Here is a 22280-nt window from a genome sequence, read left to right as displayed (position 1 = left end):
ACCAAGAACCCAGCTCCAAGTCCTGCAGTCAGAGTTTTTGCGTTTTATTGTTTTCCCCGCTCTTCGGTTACTTTTCTTCCCCAAACACAGGAAATGACATGGCTGACTCTGCTTCCCTTCTTCTTGGTCTGCGAGCCATTCTTTAAAACACCCCGCCCAGTCTCTGGAGGGAAAGGAGACTCGAAAGCAGCCAAAAGAATGATCTTATTCCTCTGACACGTAGCCCTTATACACGCTAATGAAGAAGAGCAGCTGGACTGCTGGCCCAGGGAACACAGCTGCGATGAACCCCACTGAGTGGTCTCCCTTCCCCCACGTGGCCCCACAGAGATTCATCCAGTTCTTGAACAAAAAGGGTTTTTTTTTCCTCCATACATATCTCCCTTCTATTTCCGCCTCCCTCTTGGTGGAGGGAAACAATGAGGGGATGGAATGTTTGCAATACAGCAAACGCTCATGAGAAAATGATTCTCATTTCCAAGCTCCACCCCTCCCAGCCTGTAGGGAGGGAGGGCAAGAAAGAGGGACGGTTTGGACTGTTTCCTGAATGCAGCTCACACGGAGAGTCCATTTCAGAGTCTGGAGCAGGATCTCACCATCAAGAAGAATCTTGGGCCATCTGGGCCCAGGACCCCCTTATGGATGGCTGCCAGGGCAGGGTGAGGTTGCACATATCCAGCCCCAGGCCCTCTAGGCCCCAGGGCGGACTGCCTCCCTTCTTTCCACTTTCCCTGGCTCTGAATTTCCTTCCACAGTCTTCATTCATTCAATTGAGCCCGTACTGTGTGCAGAACACTGTACTAAGCCCTTAGAAAGTACAAGACAGCAAGGAAGAGAGAGTCCCTGCTCACAGTGGGCTTACAGTCTAGAGGGACGAGATAGAAATCACTACAAGTAAACAGGGATCCATATAAACAGAATTATAGATATATAATACACTTATACATAAGTGCAGTGGGGCGGGGCGGGGGGAAGAGCAAAGGGAGCGAGTCAATGCGAGTCAACTGCAGAGAGGGAGAGAGATCAAGGCTGGCGATGTGGATTTGGGTATCATTCTTGCCTCTAAAACTACTCTCTCTTCCTTCCCAGATCTCTGTCACCGCCGTCGTCTCTCACCCAGGGTTCCCACAAAAGACACGCCCCTTAACGCCCCCACCCCCAGAATTTGGAGAGAATCGGGATGGGGGAGGAGGGGGCGGGATGCTGCATCTCCCCTTCCCTGGAGGCCTGAAATAACCTCACTGCCTTAGTTTTCCATTTGAAACAATGACTAGAACATTTGTTGTTCAACTTCCACCCCTTCCCACTCAAAGGTACAGACACGGTGCCCCCTTTCCTCCCACCCTCCTGCCGTATGTGGCCCTGAGGGTGGGACCTGCACAATGCCGAGACACAGGCTTGGGTACAGCGATGGCTCTGCCCTGGCAAGCCTAGGAAGCCCTGCTTTGGGGTCCTTTTATGTAGATGCGGAATTGAAAGGAGATGGAGTGGCTATTGCCATGCCCAGATACAGGGCAAGGTGATTCCTGTTGGCTGCTGGGAACCAGGCATCTCCCTGGTTCCTGAACCCTGGACCCCACATCCAGCCTCTTCCCTGAGAGAGGAGTGGAGTTAATGTCCCAGCTGGATCTGGGGGCCTGTCCCAACCCAGTAGAAGCGGTGTGGCCTAGTGGATAGAGTGCAGGCCTGGAAGTCAGAAGAACCTAGGTTCTAATCCTGACTCCACCGCTTGTCCTCTGTGTGACCATGGACAAGTTACTTAACTTCTTTGTGCTTCAGGTACCTCATCTGTAAAATGGGGATTGAGCCCCAAGTGGGATATGGACTGTGTCCAACCTGATTAGCTTTTAGCTACCCCAGAGCTTAGGATGCGCTTAACAAATACCATTAAAAAAAATATAAAACCTCAGCCCTTGGGTTGATCCCATTCAGGCCCAGGACTGATGTGACCTCTGCAGTTCTGCTTCAGATATCCCATCCTGAAGGAAGAACGGTGAAGGAGATTGAGAAGAAAGGTGGAACCCGGCTCCGGTATCTTAGCTAACAACAGGCAAACCTCCTTCCAGAATTGCACACAGCCCAACCACTATTATTTGGTAGAAGACAGGCATTTCTGAGAACTGGGGAATGAAAGAGAAGTTGGCACTCACAGTCCTATGCTAGAACTGATCTCTGGTGGGAAAGGGTTTGAACGAGCCCCTGCTGCTTCCAACCAGACATTCAGAGTCCCCCAAATCTTACAGCACTGGGTAGTTTCAGGCTCCTGACTGAGCTCAAATTCATGAATCAAACAGTATTCTATCCAGGGTAGAAAACCTCTCGCAGTATTCTAGATAAGGGAAGAGAGAGACCACGACAGAGATAGGCTTGGGCAGACCTTGTCATTTGCCCGACGAGTGCTAGCACCAGAAAGGAGGGCTTCTTGTGGCAAATAAGACAGTCTCAATGATGGCTCCCCTCTAGCCGGGAAACTTGGGTTATATCTATACTGTCCCAAGTGCTTACTGTAGGGCTTTGTACACAGAAAGCACTCAATAAATACAATTGATTGATTGATGGAATCAGGGAATTTCTATTTTCACCCCTCAGAATTTCTAGTTCTTCCCCCATCTGCCTGGAGACAAGCAACAGTAAATTAATCAATAGTATTTACTGTGTGCAGACCACTGAACTAAGCCTTCGGGCGAGTCCAGTAGAAAAGAGTGGGTAGACAAGTTTCCTGCCCACAAGAAGCTTGGATTCCTAGGCAAATAGGAAGGAATATGATGGCCATAACCATCAGTAACATGTCTATCCTCCCCACCCAGAAGCTTGCAGACTAAAGGTCATCTTTGACTCCTCTCTCTGTCTCAACTCCAAACTCAATCGGTGCCTGAATCCAGTCAGTTTTTTTCTCCTGGATCCTCCCCTTCCTCTCCCCTTCCCCAGGTTCTTCTGACTCTCAGGTCTGCACTCTATCCGCTAGGCCACACCGCTTCTACTGTGTTGGGACAGGCCCCCAGATCCAGCTGGGATATTAACTCCACTCCTCCCTCACTTAGGGCAGAGTCTGGGTGGGGGGTCCAGAGTTCAGGAACCAGGGAGATGCCTGGATCCCAGTAGCCACCACCCTGGCTCAAGACTCTTCAGCATCATCTCCCAACTAGGCCACTGCATCACTTTCCTCACTGTCTCCCTGCCTCAAGTCTCTCTCATCGATACCTCATTCTGCTGCCCAGAGATGATCTTCCTTAAACATTGTTCACCATACGTCTCTCCTCCTCTTCATAACCCTCCAATGGATACCCTCTGCATCATGCAGAAATGACTGACAGTGTCAATTTTCTCCTTCTTGACACCTTCCACCAGTTACTTCCCAGCTTGTATTCTTCTGTTTTCCCAAGCTCACCTCTTCATTATGCCTTATTTTCAACTCACCCCATCCTTCCCCCTTCAAATCCATTTGTCCATAGATTTAGATAGCAAGGCCAGAGCTGAAGAAGTCTGCTTTAAACCCCGTTTGTAACAGGTCTTGGAGAAAAGGAGGAGAGATCATTTCAGGGCAAGGAAGGAAAAACTTCAAAACCTGAGGATTGAAAGGGCTGCTTTTATCTACACCTCCCAAAAGCCACTGGGAAATTCTGGGAAAAGCCTCAGTTTTCAATTTGCTGCTTTGATTCCATGCACTGTGGGTCCTTGATCTTTTCTCCTGCCTGGATTCTCATTAGAAGACCTCCATTTGTTGAGATTTTTTTTTCTGGTCAATCTATAACAATAATAAAATGTGCTGGGGCGATCTTAAATTGGGGTTATTCTAGCAAAACCTATTCCATCCTCTTCCACAAGCCAAAACCTTAGACCCAGAACCTGCATCTGGCCTAGCACCTGGTCAGTGGCTTTCTGGAATCAGCTGATCAAGCCTCAAATTCACAGCTTTAACCTTCGTTGGCTTTAAATATTCTGTAAACCCTCATCTCTCTGCTCGTGTTCTTTCCAATTTGGAAAATTGATTAAATCTTGATTGGGGTCATTATTCTGTTTGGGACTTCGGTTCACCTGTGATTACTGGAGCCCAGGCTGAGATAGTGCATAAATTCTGGTCAGTATGGGCACACCCTATTTTCCTCTGGACACTCCTCTGACTCTCTGATGGTCACGATTATTCCTAATTTAGTGTTATTCAAATAAGTGCCTCCATCAACCTCTCAAAGCCAAAACTTCAGAGTCTACCACAGAACTCGTTCCATCTCCCGATCCTTACTATTTACTGTACAATGCTTATTTTACGATAGTTTTCATTTATTCGCCTTTCCAGTCTCCGGTCAGGTCTAGCCTTCTTCTCTCTTCTGCTTTCACCATTTGTTCATCTTTTGAAAATAATATGTCTGCACGTCTTCCTCCATCAGATTATAAGATCAAGGGCAGGGACTCTATCTTTTGCTTTTGTCTGGCCCTCTCAAGCACGCAGTAAATCCTCAATTACTTGATTGGTTGAACTCCTGCTTCCAACTCTATAGTGCCAGGTACCAGGGGTCAGAAACCCCATCTAGGGCTGATCACTAGGACCTCAGTGTCCCAAGATCAGTAAACAGGGCTAAACTGCAGCAGAGGGAAGGAGAGCAGGACACAGCCAAACCAATCTCAGGTCCAAGTGGATCAACCAGTGGTATTTACTGAACGCTTACTGTGTGCAGAGCACTGTATGTACTAAGCACTTAGGGAGACTACAATATAACAGAGTTGGTAGAAACGTTATTTGCCCACAATGAGCTTACAGTCTAGAGGAAGAGGTAGAAATACCTCTATGAATTGGAAACGACACAGTGGCATTTAATAATAATGATGATGGCATTTGTTAAGCGCTTACCATGTGCCAAGAACTGTTCTAAGCACTGGGGTAGATACAAGGTAATCAGGTTGTCCCACGTGGGGCTCACAGGCTTCAATCCCATTTTACAGATGAGGGAAGTAAGGCACAGATAAGTGACTTGCCCAAAGTCACACAGCTGACAAGTGGCGGAGCCGGGACTAGAACCCATGACCTCTGTCTCCCAAGCTCTTGCTCTTTCCACTAAGCCATGGTGATTCTCATTTGATATATAGAGAAGCAATATGGCTCAGTGGAAAGAGCACGGGCTTTGGAGTCAGAGCTCATGGGTTTGAATCCCGGCTCGGCCACTTGTCAGCTGTGTGACTTTGGGCAAGTCACTTAACTTCTCTGTGCCTCAGTTACCTCATCTGTAAAATGGGGATTAACTGTGAGCCCCACGTGGGACAACCTGATTCCCCTGTGTCTACCCCAGCGCTTAGAACAGTGCTCGGCACATAGTAAGCGCTTAACAAATACCAACATTATTATATATATAAAAATATATATATATATGTCCCTAGCACATTTCTGCTACTCTAGAATGTGAGTCCCTCATGAGACTGAGCCTGATCTGATTATCTTGCACCTTCCCCAGTACTTACTATATAGTAAGCACTCAACAAATACCAATATTATTATTATTACATTATTCTTATTTTATTATCTGGAGACTGGCAACTAGAGAGGATTAGAGGCAGGGCAGGATGGGGGTGCTCCTCTGACTGATCTGCAATTCCACCTGAGAAATCCCTCGGGCTAGTTTCTCCTTAACAGAGCTCTCCTGGGTGCACACCAGTTCCTTTCCTGTCCTCCTCACACTAGACGGCCCCTTTCCTCCACACTCTTTTTTCTTCCATTCAGTCTAGTCCAGTCTAGTCTTGGTGCCCAGGGCAGTCTCTTCCATTGAGGTCCCTCGGGGCAAATGTGGCCTCTTCAAAGTTGCTTGAAGGCTTTACAAGGAGGGGCACTTATAAAGCCTCCTGTCCCCTATCCCCTCACCCTAGGAAAAAAAGTGTGGATTCAGGAGGTCTAGCAGCGTGGCTCAGTGGAAAGAGCACGGGTTTTGGAGTCAGGGCTCATGAGTTCGAATCCCAGCTCTGCCACTTGTCGGCTGTGTGACTGTGGGCAAGTCACTTAACTTCTCTGTGCCTCAGTTCCCTCATCTGTAAAATGGGGATTAAGACTGTGAGCCCCACGTGGGACAACTTGATTCCCCTGTGTCTACCCCAGCGCTTAGAACAGTGCTCGGCACATAGTAAGCGCTTAACAAATACCAACATTATTATATATATAAAAATATATATATATATGTCCCTAGCACATTTCTGCTACTCTAGAATGTGAGTCCCTCATGAGACTGAGCCTGATCTGATTATCTTGCACCTTCCCCAGTACTTACTATATAGTAAGCACTCAACAAATACCAATATTATTATTATTACATTATTCTTATTTTATTATCTGGAGACTGGCAACTAGAGAGGATTAGAGGCAGGGCAGGATGGGGGTGCTCCTCCGACTGATCTGCGATTCCACCTGAGAAATCCCTCGGGCTAGTTTCTCCTTAACAGAGCTCTCCTGGGTGCACACCAGTTCCTTTCCTGTCCTCCTCACACTAGACGGCCCCTTTCCTCCACACTCTTTTTTCTTCCATTCAGTCTAGTCCAGTCTAGTCTTGGTGCCCAGGGCAGTCTCTCCCATTGAGGTCCCTCGGGGCAAATGTGGCCTCTTCAAAGTTGCTTGAAGGCTTTACAAGGAGGGGCACTTATAAAGCCTCCTGTCCCCTATCCCCTCACCCTAGGAAAAAAAGTGTGGATTCAGGAGGTCTAGCAGCGTGGCTCAGTGGAAAGAGCACGGGTTTTGGAGTCAGGGCTCATGAGTTCGAATCCCAGCTCTGCCACTTGTCGGCTGTGTGACTGTGGGCAAGTCACTTAACTTCTCTGTGCCTCAGTTCCCTCATCTGTAAAATGGGGATTAAGACTGTGAGCCCCACGTGGGACAACCTGATTCCCTTATGTCTACCCCAGCGCTTAGAACAGTGCTCGGCACATAGTAAGCGCTTAACAAATACCAACATTATTATTATTATTATTATTATTAGCTTCTAATCTCAACTCTGCTCCTGGCCTGTTGTGTGACGTTGAGTAAGTCTCGACCATTCTGTGCCTCCACAGAATGGGATCTGGGCCCAGGACCCTCTTATGGATGACTGCCAGGACAGAGTGAGGTTGCACATATTCAATCCCAGGCCCTCTAGGCTCCAGGGTGGACTGCCTCCCTTCTTTCCGCTTTCCCTGGCTCTGAATTTCCTTCCAGAGTGGTAGTCTGACAGAGATGATGGGGGAAGGAGGTTGGAGGCAGGAGGGAAGGCGTGGGCAAGTGGTTGATGATGAGAGATGAGATTCTTTCTTTTATGGCATTTGTTAAGCCTTTACTATATTCCAGGCACTATATTAAGGCACTGGGTTAGATACGAGCTAATCAGGTTGGACACAGTCCCTATCCTACATCGGGCTCACAATCTTAATTCCCATTTTATAGATGAGGTAACTGAGGCCCAAAATAGTGAAGTGACTTGCCCAGGTCACAGCAGACAAGTGGCGGAGCCGGGATTAGAACCCAAGTCCTTCTGACTCCCAGGCCCATGCTCTATCTGCTAAGCCACACTGCTTCTTTTTGGGTAAAGAAAGCAAGTTGGTGTTAGAAGGGCAGAGTGTGCAGGCTGGGTTGTAATCGGAGAGGAGTAAGGTTAAATAGAAGAGGGAGGACTGATTAATGCGGAGATGGCGGGCAACCATCGGAGATTCTTGAGGAGTGGGAAGACAGACAATACGATTTTTTTTGCTGTTGTTGTTAGAAAAATAGTCCGGGCAGCAGAGAGAAGAATCAGATTAGAGTGCGGGCAGAGGCTGGCATCAGAAAGTTCTGTCAGGAGGCTGATGCAGTAGTTGAGGTGGAATATGACAAGAGCTTGGACCAACAATGGTAATAGTTTAGATGGAGAGGAAAGGGCAGAGTTTAGAGATATTCTGAAGGAAGCACTGACAGGATTTGGTGACAGGATGAATATGTGGGTTCAATGACACCAATTAGTCAAGGATAATGCCAAGCTTGTGAGACAGAGGGAAGGATGGTGTCTAAAATGACGGGACAGTCTGTGGAAGGACAGGATTTAGGTGGGAATATGAGTCCTGTTTTGGACTATTACGCTTGAAGTAGAGATGGCCTGAAGACCAGGAGGAAATGCATGACTGCAGAGAAGGAGAGAGGTGGGGGATAGAGAGGTGGATTTGAGAATTATCTGGATAAAGTTGGTAGTTGAAGCTGTGGGAGTGATTGAGCTCTCCAAGGGAGATAAGATGCCTGTATTCCTTATCTCTTAGGTTGCTAGCCTCTTGTAGAAGAGACAGGATCGATTGAATGAGGCATCTGTTATATTTGAATCTACCTTGGGGCTTAGCCCAATGCTTGGCATATTGTAAGTACTTAATAAATACCCTAACCATTGCTTGAATCCAGGGCTGGCTATGAAAAGTGAAAGAGAGATTTTTCTGGCACTCCTCAGGGTTGTTGCACATCCACAACTGCCTATGCCTGAGCTGTGAGAGTGTGGTCAGTGAAGGGCTCAAAAGAGGCTCGCCACAAGGGAGAGCCGAGGAGGGGACCATAAAAGGACAGAGAAGGCGCTACGGCTGCAAGTTATTACTCACCATTTCCTGAGATGCATAATGGGGGTCCTCAGGGTTCACAGACCAGTAGCAGTAATCAAAGCCAAATGCCATGATTTTTTCCTTTGAGTCCCTGGAGGCTCTCGCCCCACAGTTCACCTGCAAGGAGACCACAGAGTATAGCATCAATCTGTCACCCTGAAAGTAATCGTGCCAGGACATTATGCTTCCCCCTTCCTGCAGATGGTTACAGATGGGGGAAAAGGGGAGGGAGGGAGGGAGAGAGAAGGGAAGGAGAAATGGAGTGGGAAAGGAGGGAAGGAGAAAGCAGACCTACCTGACCCTAGGCATCTCCCCACCTGCACCAGCTCATTCTCTCAATCAAACTCTAGGAGGGAGGGGCAGATGTGAAACACCAGAGCCTACGAAAGGGCGGCTTCCCTCCCGCATTTGAACAGGATCTTCCTCAGCCCCTGCTGGTTACTCCTCTCTCCTCCACCTCACCACACTGAGACCCGAGTGGACCTGTTCATATGCTTGCTTATTCCCATCTTTCTGCTTCTTCTCTGCTCCGTGGCCCCAGTCTTACATTACACCGGGTTCCCCGCAGGATGACTGGCAGGATTATCTCCCTGCAGCATCGCTGGGCTGGGTCTCCCCTCTCTCTTTTCCTCCTCTCCCTTCCCTTCCCAGAAGCCCAGGGAGGCTCCTCACTGACGTCCCCATCCGACTCAAGCTCTGGGTCATGGTTCAAGTCTTTACTAACTGGTTCCCAGGGGCAGTAGAATGCCAGTACGTGGGTCCATTAACAGAGTCCCAGAGCTGGGGACTCATTCTGGCTTAACTGACTCCCAAAACTTTCTTGTTGGTTGATGCTGGGATCAAACTCCTTCCCTCAAGCTCCTCCTTTCTCCCACGAGGTCCTGTGGCATCTGTACCTGGGTGGGGACAAGGTGAGAAAAGGGAAGAAGAAAAAATTACCAAACCTACCTTCCATTTCCTGACTTTTGCCACATTGCCGTCAACTTCAATAATTATTCTTCCCCCATCCGCACACTCCCTGGAAATAGAACAAGCCCCCAGGTGAAATGGGCACATTTCTGAATTTCTGACAAACACATAAAAATCGGGGTAATGTTAAGATAGTCGGGTCTCAACAGTTCAGTGGTGTCCCCCAAGACTCTGGCATTTGGCCCCAATTCCAGGTTGGGTCCTTTCTTCACATCACGTTCCTGTGCATCTAAGGGAAAACTGTCAGGTATAAGATGACAACATCAAAGCCAGAGTTAAAGAACCAGCTCCCTGTTCCGCTCCTGGATGCCCCAGCAGGGGTTTACACCCACACTGACAAATCTCAGGGATTATATGGAGCAGAAAAGATTCCAGACTTTGCTCCTTCACTTCTGTATGTACTGAAGTTGTCCCATTGTCTCTTTGCAGACCAACTGCTCAGAGGTTTCACTCTGTTTGGATTTTATGCAAAAAGGGATTCCCTCTTTCCTTTCATTCATTCATTCAATAGTATTTATTGAGCACTTACTATGTGCAGAGCACTGTACTAAGCGCTTGGAATGAACAAGTTGGCAACAGATAGAGACAGTCCCTGCCGTTTGACGGGCTTACAGTCTAATCGGGGGAGATGGACAGACAAGAACAATGGCAATAAATACAGTCGAGGGGAAGAACATCTCGTAAAAACAATGGCCGCTAAATAGAATCAAGGCGATGTACATTTCATTAACAAAATAAATAGGGTAATAAATATATACAGTTGAGCAGACGAGTACAGTGCTGAGGGGATGGGAAGGGAGAGGAGGAGGAGCAGAGGGAAATGGGGGGAAAAGAGGGTTAAGCTGAGGAGAGGTGAAGGGGGGATGGTAGAGGGAGTAGAGGGAGAAGGGGAGCTCAGTCTGGGAAGGCCTCTTGGAGGAGGTGAGTTTTAAGTAGGGTTTTGAAGAGGGGAAGAGAATCAGTTTGGCGGAGGTGAAGAGGGAGGGCATTCCAGGACCGCGGGAGGACATGGCCCAGAGGTCGACGGCGGGATAGGCGAGACCGAGGGATGGTGAGGAGGTGGGCGGCGGAGGAGCGGAGCGTGCGGGGTGGGCAGTAGAAAGAGAGAAGGGAGGAGAGGTAGGAAGGGGCAAGGTGATGTAGAGCCTTGAAGCCTAGAGTGAGGAGTTTTTGTTTGGAGCGGAGGTTGATAGGCAACCACTGGAGTTGTTTAAGAAGGGGAGTGACATGCCCAGATCGTTTCCTCCCAACCCCTCACCTGTTCCTATCAGACAGAGAATATTCTATAGAAATATAGGAAGTACTGCAACTGAAGCCAGAGGGGAGAGCAGAGTACAAGTATCAAAATCACACTATGCCTAAGGACAGATGAAAGTGGCATACTCTTAAAAATCAATAAGCACTTTGTTATCTCATAATACAAATAGTGATTGGATTGTCTCTAAAAGACAACATACAGCTTGGTACTAGGAAAGAACTGAATTCAGATTCTGGATAGGTGAGTGAAGAACGGTCTCTATTCAGACTTGAAACAGCTAAACGTTTTATATTGTTGTTCCTCCCAACAATATAAGGCTGGACAGTGAGTACCACAGAGGATCTAGTCCAGGGATAACTGGACTAGATCTCAAACAGGATCATCATTAATGGTACTGATTGAGGGCTCACTCTGTGCATTAAGCACTCGGGAGAGTACAATACAACAGAGTTGGTAGGCATGTTCCCTGCCCTCAGAAGGTTACAGTTTTCGTAGATATAGCAGAGAAGAAGAAGGTTTGTTGCTTACAGACTTGAGAACTTACTTATCCCCTTCATTGGCACTTGTGTAGATATGTATAGCCAATCGTCTCTTCTGTTCTCAATCTCTGTAAGTATTTTGATATCTTTCTCCTCCATCAAAATGTAAGCTGCTTGTGGGCATGAAATAGGTCTTGAACTTCTGGTGTGCTATCCGTAGCATTAAGTCAAATGACTTGACTTACATTAGCATAGTTTGGGCACATCATCAGGAGGACTAATTCTTCGGAGAAAACACAAATGCTAGGGAAAGTCCAAGGGAAACGTGCAAGAGGCAGACCAGCAGCTAGATGGATAGAGACCATAACAACGATAATGGAAGAGCCGCTGGCAAAGTTACGGATTATGGTAGAAGTTAGGACAACCGGGAGAAAAATACGTTCCATAAAGTTGCTATGAATCGCACACGACTAAGTGGCATTTGAGGGAGCCAAGGCAGTGAGGAGGCTGATGCAGAAACCAAGGTGGGATAGGATAAGTGCTTGGATTAATGTGGTAATGGTTTGGATGGAAGAGGAAAGGGCAGCTTTTAGCTATACTGTGAAGGTTGAACCAAAAGGATTTAGTGATAGATTTTACATGGGGTTGAATGAGAGTGAGGAGTTTAGACTGTAAGCTCCTCTTGGGCAGGGAATGTGTCTATTGTTATATTATACTCTCCCATGTGCTCAGTACAGGGCTTTGCACTCAGTGAGTACTCAATAAATACAGTTGAATGAAGGATAATGCCACGGTTATGGGCTTGTGAGACAGGGAGGATGGTGGTGCTGTCTACATTAATGAGAAAGATGGGGGAAGATTGGGTTTGGGTGGAAGATGCATTCTAATTTGGACATGTAAGGTTGAGGTGTCAGCGGGATATCAAGAAGTCGAAGCAAGAGGAAATACAAGACCGCAAATAAGGAGGAAGATCAGGGCTGGATATTTAGATTTGTAAATCATCTGCACAGAGATGACAGTTGAAGCCACGGGACCAAATGAGTTCTCTAAGGGAGTTATTGTAGATGGAGAATTGAAGGGAACCAACAGCTGAGTCTTGAAGTGGGAGGCAAAGGTGAAAGAGACTGAGAATGAGCAGCCAGAGGGATGAGGAGAACCAAGAGAGGACAGGGGCAGTGAAGTCAAGACTGGATAATGTTTCCAAGAGAAGGGGGTGGGTTGACAGTGTTGAAAGCAGCTGAGAGGTTGTGGGGGATTAGGACGGAGTAGAGGCTGTTGAATTTGGCATCGTGGAGGTCACCGGTGAGCACAGAGAAGGCTGTTTTGGTGGAGTGAAGAGGATGGAAGTCAGATTAGAGGGGGTCGGGGAGAGAATTGGAGACGAGGAAGTAGAGGCAGCGGATGATGGAAACTCGCTCAAGGAGTTTGGAGAGGAATAATAGGAGGGAGATGGGGTGTTAACTGGAGGGAGTTGTGGGGTCAAGGGAGGGTTTTTTAGGATAGGGAAGACATGAGCATGATGGAAGTTTGGGGAAAGAAGCCATTGAAGAGTGAACAGTTAAAGATGGCAGTCAAGGAGGGGCAAAGCGTGGCTCAGTGGAAAGAGCACAGGCTTGGGAGTCAGAGGTCATGGGTTCAAAATCCGCCTCTGCCACTTGTCAGCTATGTGACTGTGGGAAAGTCACTCAACTTCTCTGTGCCTCAGTTTCCTTATCTGTAAAATGGGCATTTAGAGTGTGAGCCTCACGTGAGACAACCTGATGACCCTGTATCTACCCCAGCGCTTAGAACAGTGCTCTGCACATAGTAAGCGCTTAACAAATACCAACATTGTTATAAAGTGCAAAGGGATGGGGTCAGAAGCACAGGATTTTAAGAGTAGTTGGGAAATCTCCCCTTGAGTTACTGCTGGGAAAGATGGGAGAGTCAAACAAGGGGCAGGAGGAGGGAGGGACTGGAGAAGAGCAGCAGGGATTTTAGGGAGATCACGTCTGATGGTTTCAATTTTGTCAATGGAATACCTGGTCAGATCATTAGGGGAAAGCGATCTGGGGAGCAAGGAGATGGATTTGAGGAGGGAGTTAAACTTCTGAAACAACTGGTGAGGCCAACCGACATGGGAGTCAATAAAAATGGAGAAATAATGTTGTTGGGCGGAGAAGAGGGCAGAACTAAAGCAGGCAAGGATGAGTTTAAGATGGACCAGATCAACCTACTATCTGGCAGCAGTACCCGTGGTTCAAGCAAAGGAGTGAAGGAAGTACACCGTGGAGGCGATCCAGCACTGTGAGTTAGTGGTACAGGATCAGCGATGGGATAGCAGAGCGAGTGAGTTGAGTTCAGCAGAGAGGGCTGTGCTGAGGATATCAGTTGGGTCATCAATGGAAGGTAGTTTGGGTGTGGAGACTAAATGGGGCCAGATGATTTGAGAAAATTGGTACGGCTCAAAGGATTGGTGGTCTCTCTGGGGAAACGGGACAGATTTGCAGGGAGTGGGTGTGTGGAAGAGAAGGCAGGGGAGGATGGTGGTGGTGTTAAATGCAGTGGGAAAGTTAGGTAGATCAGATTTGGGAGGGAAGATGGACAGTTCAGGGTCATGTTGAGAAGCTGCTGGCAGGACATCCAGGTAGAAATGTCCTGTAGGCCATAGGAAAGAGGAGATTGCAGCAGATGAGAGAGATTGGGAGTAGCCAGGTAGATTTGGGAGTCTCTCTCACAGATGCGGTAAGATGAAGTCAGAGAAGCCTCTCTCTGGGGCAGAGGGGCTCACTTTCTACCACCTCTCCCACCTACAGTAGGGAAAGGGGAAGATGTTGGCCTACTCCTTGCCCCTCAAAGTCACTCCTGCTATAGAGCTATGTCATCCACTCCTTCACTAACCTTCCCTTTGTTTGAATCCCACACAGTCTCCCTTCGCAGCTATCAGTCACTGATACCTACAGCCCTCCTTGCCCCATCTCTGCATTTCTGACAACTTTCTCTTCTTCCAGCTTTTATTCTCTTCTCCAAGTCTAACCCTTGGGGTCTTCACCCTCTGATGCTTGGAACATCTGCTTCCTTTAATTTAGAAAATTCGGGAGACCTCTTCCTTCACCCCACATCAGTCACTCATTATCTCCAGATAGTGCTCCTTCGCTAATCTCAGCGCCTTCCACATACCACTATCTGATCATCATCAATTCACCCACATCCACTCTCTCTCAAATTTGGTCCTCACCTTTCACTTAACCTCCAGACTGAATCCAATCCGCCACCCCTCCTGAACTCCCCATACACTCTTCCGCACTCTTCTTTGCTCAAATCCACCCTTTCAACTCTGGCTTTACACCAAATTTAACGCTCTTACTCCCATCTCTCTCTTACTCATGCAATACCAACCATTAGCCTTCACTGTCTGCTCCCTCTGCTCCTGTAATAATAATATGATGACATTTGTTAAGTGCTTCCTATGTTCTAAATGCTGGGATAGATACGAGGTTAGCAGGTTGTCCCACGTGGGGCTCACAGTCTTACTCCCCGTTTCACAGATGAGGTAAGTGAGGCACAGAGAAATTAAGTGACTTGCCCAAAAGCACACAGTCAACAGGTGGCGGAGCCGGGGTTAGAACCCATGACCTCTGACTCTAAAGCTCGTGCTCTCTCCACTAAGCCACGCTGCTGCTCCTGTACATATATACTTGAATGTACCTGGCAGAAATCCAGACACTGGGTCATCTTCTCCCACTTCAAATGAATTCTCTCCTGCTATAATTCAGCTCTCTCACTTCTGTTCACCAACTCTTCTATTCTTTCCTCATCGGTTCCTATCCCGAAACCCCTCTCCAACTACTGCAAACCTCTAGCTCCCTCCTGAGCTCTCAGAGCTTCAACTTCTTCAGTCCAAGGCAGTAGCACTCTCCGAGGACACCAACGATCTGTTCATAGCCAAATTAAAAGGCGGTCTATTCTCTCTTAATCCTCCTGGTCCTCTTGGCTGCCTTCAACACAAGTCGATTCCCTCCTCCTTGAAACACTTTCAATCCTTGAATTTGCCCACAGGTTCTTTACCCGGTTATCCTCCTAATAATAATAATGTTGGTATTTGTTAAGTGCTTACTATGTGCCGAGCACTGTTCTAAGCGCTGGGGTAGACACAGGGGAATCAGGTTGTCCCACGTGGGGCTCACAGTCTTAATCCCCATTTTACAGATGAGGTAACCGAGGCACCAAGAAGTTAAGTGACTTGCCCAAAGTCACACAGCTGACACAGCTCCTGTCACACTTACTGCTCCTTCTCCAGTTCACTCAGCAGCTCTTCTTCCACCGCTCATCTCCTGTTGGGGATCCTCTTGTGACCATCTACCCCACACACATAAGGGTCCCGGACACAGTAACTGAGGACTTCGCGCTGGAAGGTCAGACCCTCGCCCCGTTCAAGTGGTGAGATGGTATGGCATACGTGCTGAAGGGCAAAGGCTCCAGGTTACCCCAGGGTGAGGACAATCACGGGGTGAGGATGCGACAGCGCTCAGCATTTCTGCAGCTGGTGAAGGGGTATAAGAACCCAGGGTGTCCTGCGGTCCTGAGTTAGGGCGGGGTACTCAGGAGGTCGGTGACCATCGGAGCTGTAAGTATTAAACTACTGTAATCAGCTGACCCCAGGGCGTGCGAAGGGATGGATAGAGGCCACTGAGGCTATATCGGACTAAATACTAGCTACAAAGAACTAAATTCAGGTGCTTATCTGATCGTTTACTAATAATTATAATAATTATGGTATTTGTTAAGTGCTTATTATGTGCCAGGATCTGTTCTAAAAGCTGGGGTGGATACAAGCAAATCAGGTTGGATACATAGTTCCTGTCCTACATGGGGCTCAGTGTCTTAATCCCCCTTTTACAGATGAGGAAGCTGAGGCACAAAAAGTGAAGTGACTTGCACAAGGTACCAGCAGACAAGTGGTGGAGCCGGGATTAGAACCCATGACCTCCTGACTCCCAAGCCTCTGCTCTATCCACTGTGCCATGCTGCTTCTCAACTTGGATTAATATTTGTGTTCAATAAACTTTTTATCCTTTGTACCACCTGGGGTTTCTCGTTCATTCTTGACTTGAAATTCAAAACAGAACCGGTCCCAACTCTTCCCTTTTGAGGTTGGTCGGTGACAACCCTCCCCAATGACCTCCACTTTATTTCTCACCGCCCCTCTATCACTCATGTCACCAATTCCCAGCCCTGAATTATCTCCACGTGCGGCAGAGCATGGATAGAGGAAATCTAGACTTCTGCTGCTTCAAATTCATCTTCCCTTGCTATTTTGATATGTCATCTCTGCATTGCTTCCACTCTGTGACATTTCTTCTTTCTCGTTGACTCCGAAGTTCACTGTGCCACTAATTATTCCAGACCTTTCACCTCCTACTGAAGCACCCAGTGCCCCAACCTTCCCCTCCAGTGCTCCCTGTTGATTTTGCCAACTACTTTCTTGACAAAATTGAAACCATCAGGCCTGAGTTCCCCCAGGTACCCTCCCCACCTTCCAACTCACTGCCCACCCCCCCAAACCATTCTCATCCCACCCAGTAAACTCTGAAAAAATAACCTGCCTACTTTAAAAATCTTCCTCCTTTACCTATGGATCTGACTCTGTTCCTTCTCACCTTCTAAAAACACATCATCATCACCATCAATAATATTTATCCAATCAATGATATTTATTGAATGCTTACTGTGGACTGAATACTGTACTAAGCTCTTGGGAAAGTATAATATAATAGAGTTGCTAGATGCAATTCCTGGCCTCGAGGAGCTTAGAGTCTACAGGGAGAGACAAACATTAAACTAAATTACAGAGAGGGGAAATAGTAGAGTATAAGGACAGTAACATAGATGCTGTGAGGCTAGGGTGAGTATCAAAATGATTAAACGATACACACGGAAGTGATTTGTCAGAGAGGAGGGGAGGACAGATGGGGGAGCGAGCCGTTAGTCAGGGAAGGCCTCTCGGAGGAAACGTGACGTTAGGAGGGTTTTGTAGGCGGGAAGAGTATTGAATGTCAGATACAGAAGAGGCGTGTGGCCTAGTGGGTAGAGCATGGGGGTCAGGAGGACCTGGGTTCTAATCCTGCTTCTATCATTTGTCAGCTGTGTGACGTTGGTCAAGTTATTGAACTTCTCAGGGCCTCAGTTACCTCATCTGTAAAATGGGGATTACGGCTGTGAGCCCTGTGTGGGACAGGGACTGGATCCAACCTGTTTAGATTGCATCTACCCCACTGCTTAGGAGAGTGCCTGGCACATAGTAAGTGCTTACAAAATACCATTAAAAAACCCAAAAAGATAAAAATAAGGAGGAAGTTCCAAGACCGAGGAAGAGCTCCTACTGTTTTCAGAGCACCGTGATAAAACCTGGGAGAGTAGAGAGTTAGAAAACAGTTTCCCTGCCCTTGAGGAGCTTACCATCTATCGGGGGAGAGAGAGACATTTACAGAAATAGACACTTAAACTGTGGGTCTTGCATTGGAGGTTTCAACCACATACGCACCCATCGGTGAGATTCACCATCATCTTCGAGCACAAAGGACAGCTCTGCTGTATATTTAGCATGGCTAGACACACTTGGGAGTAGAGCAACCCCAAATTCATTCAATCGTATTTACTGAGCACTTACTGTGTGCAAAGCACTGTATGGAGTGTTAGAAAGAGCACAGATTAGAGCCTAAGAAGGGACCTGAGGTGGCTGAGAGGTGGCCTGGCTGCAAAGTGGGGAGGAGGAATCGCCTGAGAAATCAACTGCCAACTGCTCACACTGTTATGCATCTCCATGGGAGACCAAAACCTGGACTGGGCCGGTGGTCGGGATGGCCGCAAACAGCCATCATGGATTGCAGGGACCCAGATGCCCGTGACCTAACACGTGTTACAGTGGGCACGCAGAGTGACATAACAACATCATACGTGCCATCTGCATCAGTCTTTCTCTGGGGGGGGGAACCCCTGCCCATCTCCTACACATCATTCCAGAACCGTTGCATCCCCTTCCCAGGTCTCTGGAAACACAGGCTCAACTTCCAGCCACGGGACTCCGAAGCAGGAGCCAAAGGGGAGGGGAGTTGGAAGCTGAAAATAAAAACACCAGATGTAAAGGAATCCAGGGCTGTGTCGGTACCAGGGCAGAGATTAGCTGAGCGCTGGACTATTCCCACGATGCAGAAACAGACCACTGATAGGAGCAAAATTGGCATTTATCGAGTACCCACGGAATGTAACACACTGTTCTGAGCGCTCAACAGAGGCTACGGTCAACCAATCGATCAATCGTTTTTACTAAGCCTTTACTGTTGTGTACAGCGCTTGGCAGAGGTCAATACAACAAAGTTGGTGGTCTTGTTCCCTGCCCACAATAATCTTATCTCCTAGAGGATTGGGCGACTACATTAGAAGCATACAGCTTTCATTCGCTTAATAAGGGGGCCATCAATAGTATTTATTGAGCATCTACTGAATGCGGGGCACCGTGCTACACGTGAGAAAGTACCACAGAATTAATAGTTTACAGTCTAGTGAGGGAGACAGACACGAGAATAAACCTCAGACAGGAGCAGGTAATAGAAGAATTAACACACTTAAGAGTTTTGGGGGTTGTGAGTATTTAAAATGTTTAGGTGGTGCAGAAGTGCTGAAATGGTAGTTGGAAGATATAATGTGGGGAGATAAAAATAAAAAATAAATTGTGGTATTTAAGCGCTTACTATGTGCAAAGCACTGTTCTAAGCACTGGGGGATACAAGGTGATCAGGTTGTCCCACGTGGGGCTCACAGTTTTAATCCCCATTTTACAGATGAGGTAACTGAGGCACAGAGAAGTTAAGTGACTGGCCCAAAGTCACACAGCTGGCAAGTGGCAGAGCAGGAATTAGAACCCACGACCTCTGACTCCCAAGCCTGGGCTCTTTCCACTGAGCCACGCTGCTTCTCTAAATTGGAAATCAGTTAAGGGTAGGCTTCCTGGAGAAGATGTGACTTCCACTCTCTTCCCTTTCTGACCCTCATCCTTAACTGCTCGTCGTTCTCGTTCTACCCCAGCGCTTAGAACAGTGCTCGGCACATAGTAAGCGCTTAACAAATACCAACATTATTATGATGACTTCTTCCCTTCTGCTTTCAAAGATGTTCACGTTTATAATTTTAAAAAAAGTTTTTCTGGATCTCACTGGACCCTCCAACTATCACTGCATCTCCTCGCTTCTGGACAGACTGCTGCCTCTATTTCCCCTCCTCCAAATCCCTTCTTAACCTGGGTAGCTCAGTCGGTTCAACATCAGATTTTAAATCTGAGGGTCCGGGGTCCAAGTCCCTGTTGGGGGGAATGTTTATTGGAAAGCAGCATGGTCTAGTGGAGAGAACATGGGCCTGGGAGTCAGAAGATTTTGGTCCTAATCCCGGCTCTATAATAATAATAATAATACTAATAATGATGTTGGTATATGTGCTAAGCGCTGGGGTAGATACAGAGTCATCATGTTGTCCCACATGAGGCTCACAGTCTTAATCCCCATTTTACAGATGAGGTAACTGAGGCAAAGAAAAGTGAAGCGACTTGCCCACAGTCACACAGCTGACAAGTGGCAGAGCTGGGATTTGAACCCATGACCTCTGACTCCCAAGCCCAGGCTCTTTCCACTGAGCCACTCTCTGCCACTGGTCAGTTGTGTGAACTTGGATTGGTCATTTAACTTATCCGTGTTTTCTCATCTGGAAAATGGAGATTAAATCGTTCCCCCACCTGCTTAGACAGTGGGCCCCATACGGGACAGGGTCCATGTCCACTGTGATATCTTGTGCCCACTTCAGTACTTTGAACAATGTTTGACACATAGTAAGTGCTTAAAGAATGCTATAACAATAATTATTATTATTACTAACCCATTAGGATCCAGTTTCCATGGTCTTCATTCCATTGAGACTGCTCTCTCCCAGGTCAACGATGACCATGTCATATTTAACGGACCCCACTCTAATCCTCTTTGATCTCTCAGCCGCCTATGACAGTGCCGCCCAGGCTTCTCTTGGGAACACTATCTTTCTTCATATCCATTTTATGTCTGTCTGCTAACTCTGTGTTCTCCCATTTAATAATAATAATAATTACGGTATTTGTTAAGTGCTATGTGCCAAGCACTGTTCTCAGCACTGGGGTAGATACAAGGTAATCAGGCTGTCCCACGTGGGGCTCACAGTCTTAATCTCCATTTTACAGTTGGGGTAACTGAGGCTCAGAGAAGTGAAGTGACTTGCCCAAAGTCACACAGCCAACAAGTGACGGGGCCTGGATTAGAACCCACGACCTCTGACTCCCAAGACCATGCTCTTTCCACTAAGCCACGCTGCTCCTCAGTTTACCACAGTTCTCAGAAAATGGTACGTGCCTGATAAGTACTACCATTTAACTGATTATTGCACTTGTACTAAGCGCTGGGATAGATGGAAGATATTCAGGTTGGACCCTGCCCCTGCCATGTATGGGGCTCCCAGTTTCAAGTAGGATGGCATAGGATTTAATCCCCATTTTACAGATTGAGGCACCGAAAAATTGACTTGTCCCAGATCACACAGCAGACAAATGGCGGAGACAGGACTGGACTCTGACTTGCTCTTTCAATAGGCCTTTCTCCTTCTCAGGTTTTAGCATCCAACATGAGCACCAACCGAGCGTAATGCGCTTGATGGTGGCCATGGTTGACTGTTTTAGGGGTTCACAGCTTTCATTCACTTAATAAGGGAGCAATCCATAGCTTCTCCTCTCTGGTCACTTTCTCTCAGTAGCTTTTACGGGCTCCTCTTCTGCCTCTCACCTATAATTGTAGATTTACCTCTAGATTCTGTCCTGGGTACCCTTTTTTCCCTTTACATTCCGAGTTGTGGCTATCACCACAGAAGATGATCCCTAAATTTACCCCCCTAGCCCCAACCCCCCACCTCTTCTGTAATCTCGCATTTCCTCATGCCTTCATAACATCTCCACCTTTAGGTCCACGGAGAATTGTACGACCAGGTCCCCGAAGGTCACTGGCTCCCGCACAGCCGTTCCCTGGCTCCCCTGTAGCCCGCCTCCTCCGTTTCTCCTTGCGCTCAGGTGGCTGTGGGGGGAATGTGTCTATTGTTAATGATGTTGGTATTTAAGCGCTTACTATGTGCCAAAGCACAAGGTAATCTGGTTGTCCCACATAGGGCTCACAGACTTCATCCCCATTTTCCAGATGAGGTAACTGAGGCCCAGAGAAGTGAAGTGACTTTTCCAAGGTCACAGAGCTGACAAGCAGTGGAGCCGGGATCAGAACCCATGACCTCTGACTCCCAAGCCGTGCTCTTTTCACTAAGCCACGCTGTTGTTGTGCTGTACTCTCCCAAGCGCTGAGAAACAGCATGGCGTAGTGGCTGAGTCTGGGCCTGGGAGTCAGAAGGTCATGAGTTCTAATCCCTACTCCACCACTCATCTGCTGTGTGATCTTGGACAAGTCACTTTACTTCTCTGGGTCTCAGTTACCTCATCTATAAAATGGGGGTAGAGACTGAGAGCCCCATGTGGGACAGGGACTGTGTCCAACCTGATTTGTTTGTATCCAACCCAGCTCTTAGTACAGTTCCTGACACATAGTAAGCGCTTAACAAATACCACAATCATTAAAATAATAATGATCATCCTTATTATGATTATTAACGAGGAGAAGGAGGAGCAAGGGAAGACCCTCGGTTGCCTTGGAGGGTCTCTGGCTCCCTCAGACCACAGAGTCCAGGCCATTGCCGAGCCGAGGGGGAACAAGGCGGTCTGGACCCCTGGCAGGAAACAGGGGTACCTGAGGGGGTGGGTAGGGCATTTAAATAAATGAATGAATAAACAAATGAATGAAATATAGACTGGAGTAGGGGAAAGACAGGAGGCTGGGAGGTCTGCAAGGAGGCTGATACAGTAATCCAAGTGGGATAGGATAAATCTTTGGATTAACGAGTTTGGATGGTGAGGAAAGGGCGGATTT

At 47.6% G+C, this 22280-nt stretch overlaps 1 protein-coding gene across 5 annotated transcripts in view; it reads right to left on the bottom strand.

Moving 5' to 3' along the window:
* STARD9 (StAR related lipid transfer domain containing 9) overlaps positions 1-22280 on the bottom strand; it is a 106851-nt gene that overhangs the window by 73791 nt on the left and 10780 nt on the right. For all 5 annotated transcript variants that reach the window (XM_029078391.1, XM_029078395.1, XM_029078394.1 and 2 more), the window contains exons 2-3: positions 9508-9577; positions 8560-8676 (exon numbers count right to left, since the gene is read on the bottom strand). In XM_029078391.1, coding sequence (XP_028934224.1) covers positions 8560-8676; positions 9508-9577 — 187 coding nt within the window. The remainder of the gene's footprint in view (positions 1-8559; positions 8677-9507; positions 9578-22280) is intronic.

This window comes from Ornithorhynchus anatinus, chromosome 13 (assembly GCF_004115215.2).
Source record: "Ornithorhynchus anatinus isolate Pmale09 chromosome 13, mOrnAna1.pri.v4, whole genome shotgun sequence".
In the NCBI taxonomy this organism is placed as follows: Eukaryota; Metazoa; Chordata; class Mammalia; order Monotremata; family Ornithorhynchidae; genus Ornithorhynchus; species Ornithorhynchus anatinus.
The sequence above is the reverse complement of the archived record's forward strand: the minus strand, read 5'-3'. Positions and strand labels throughout refer to the sequence as shown.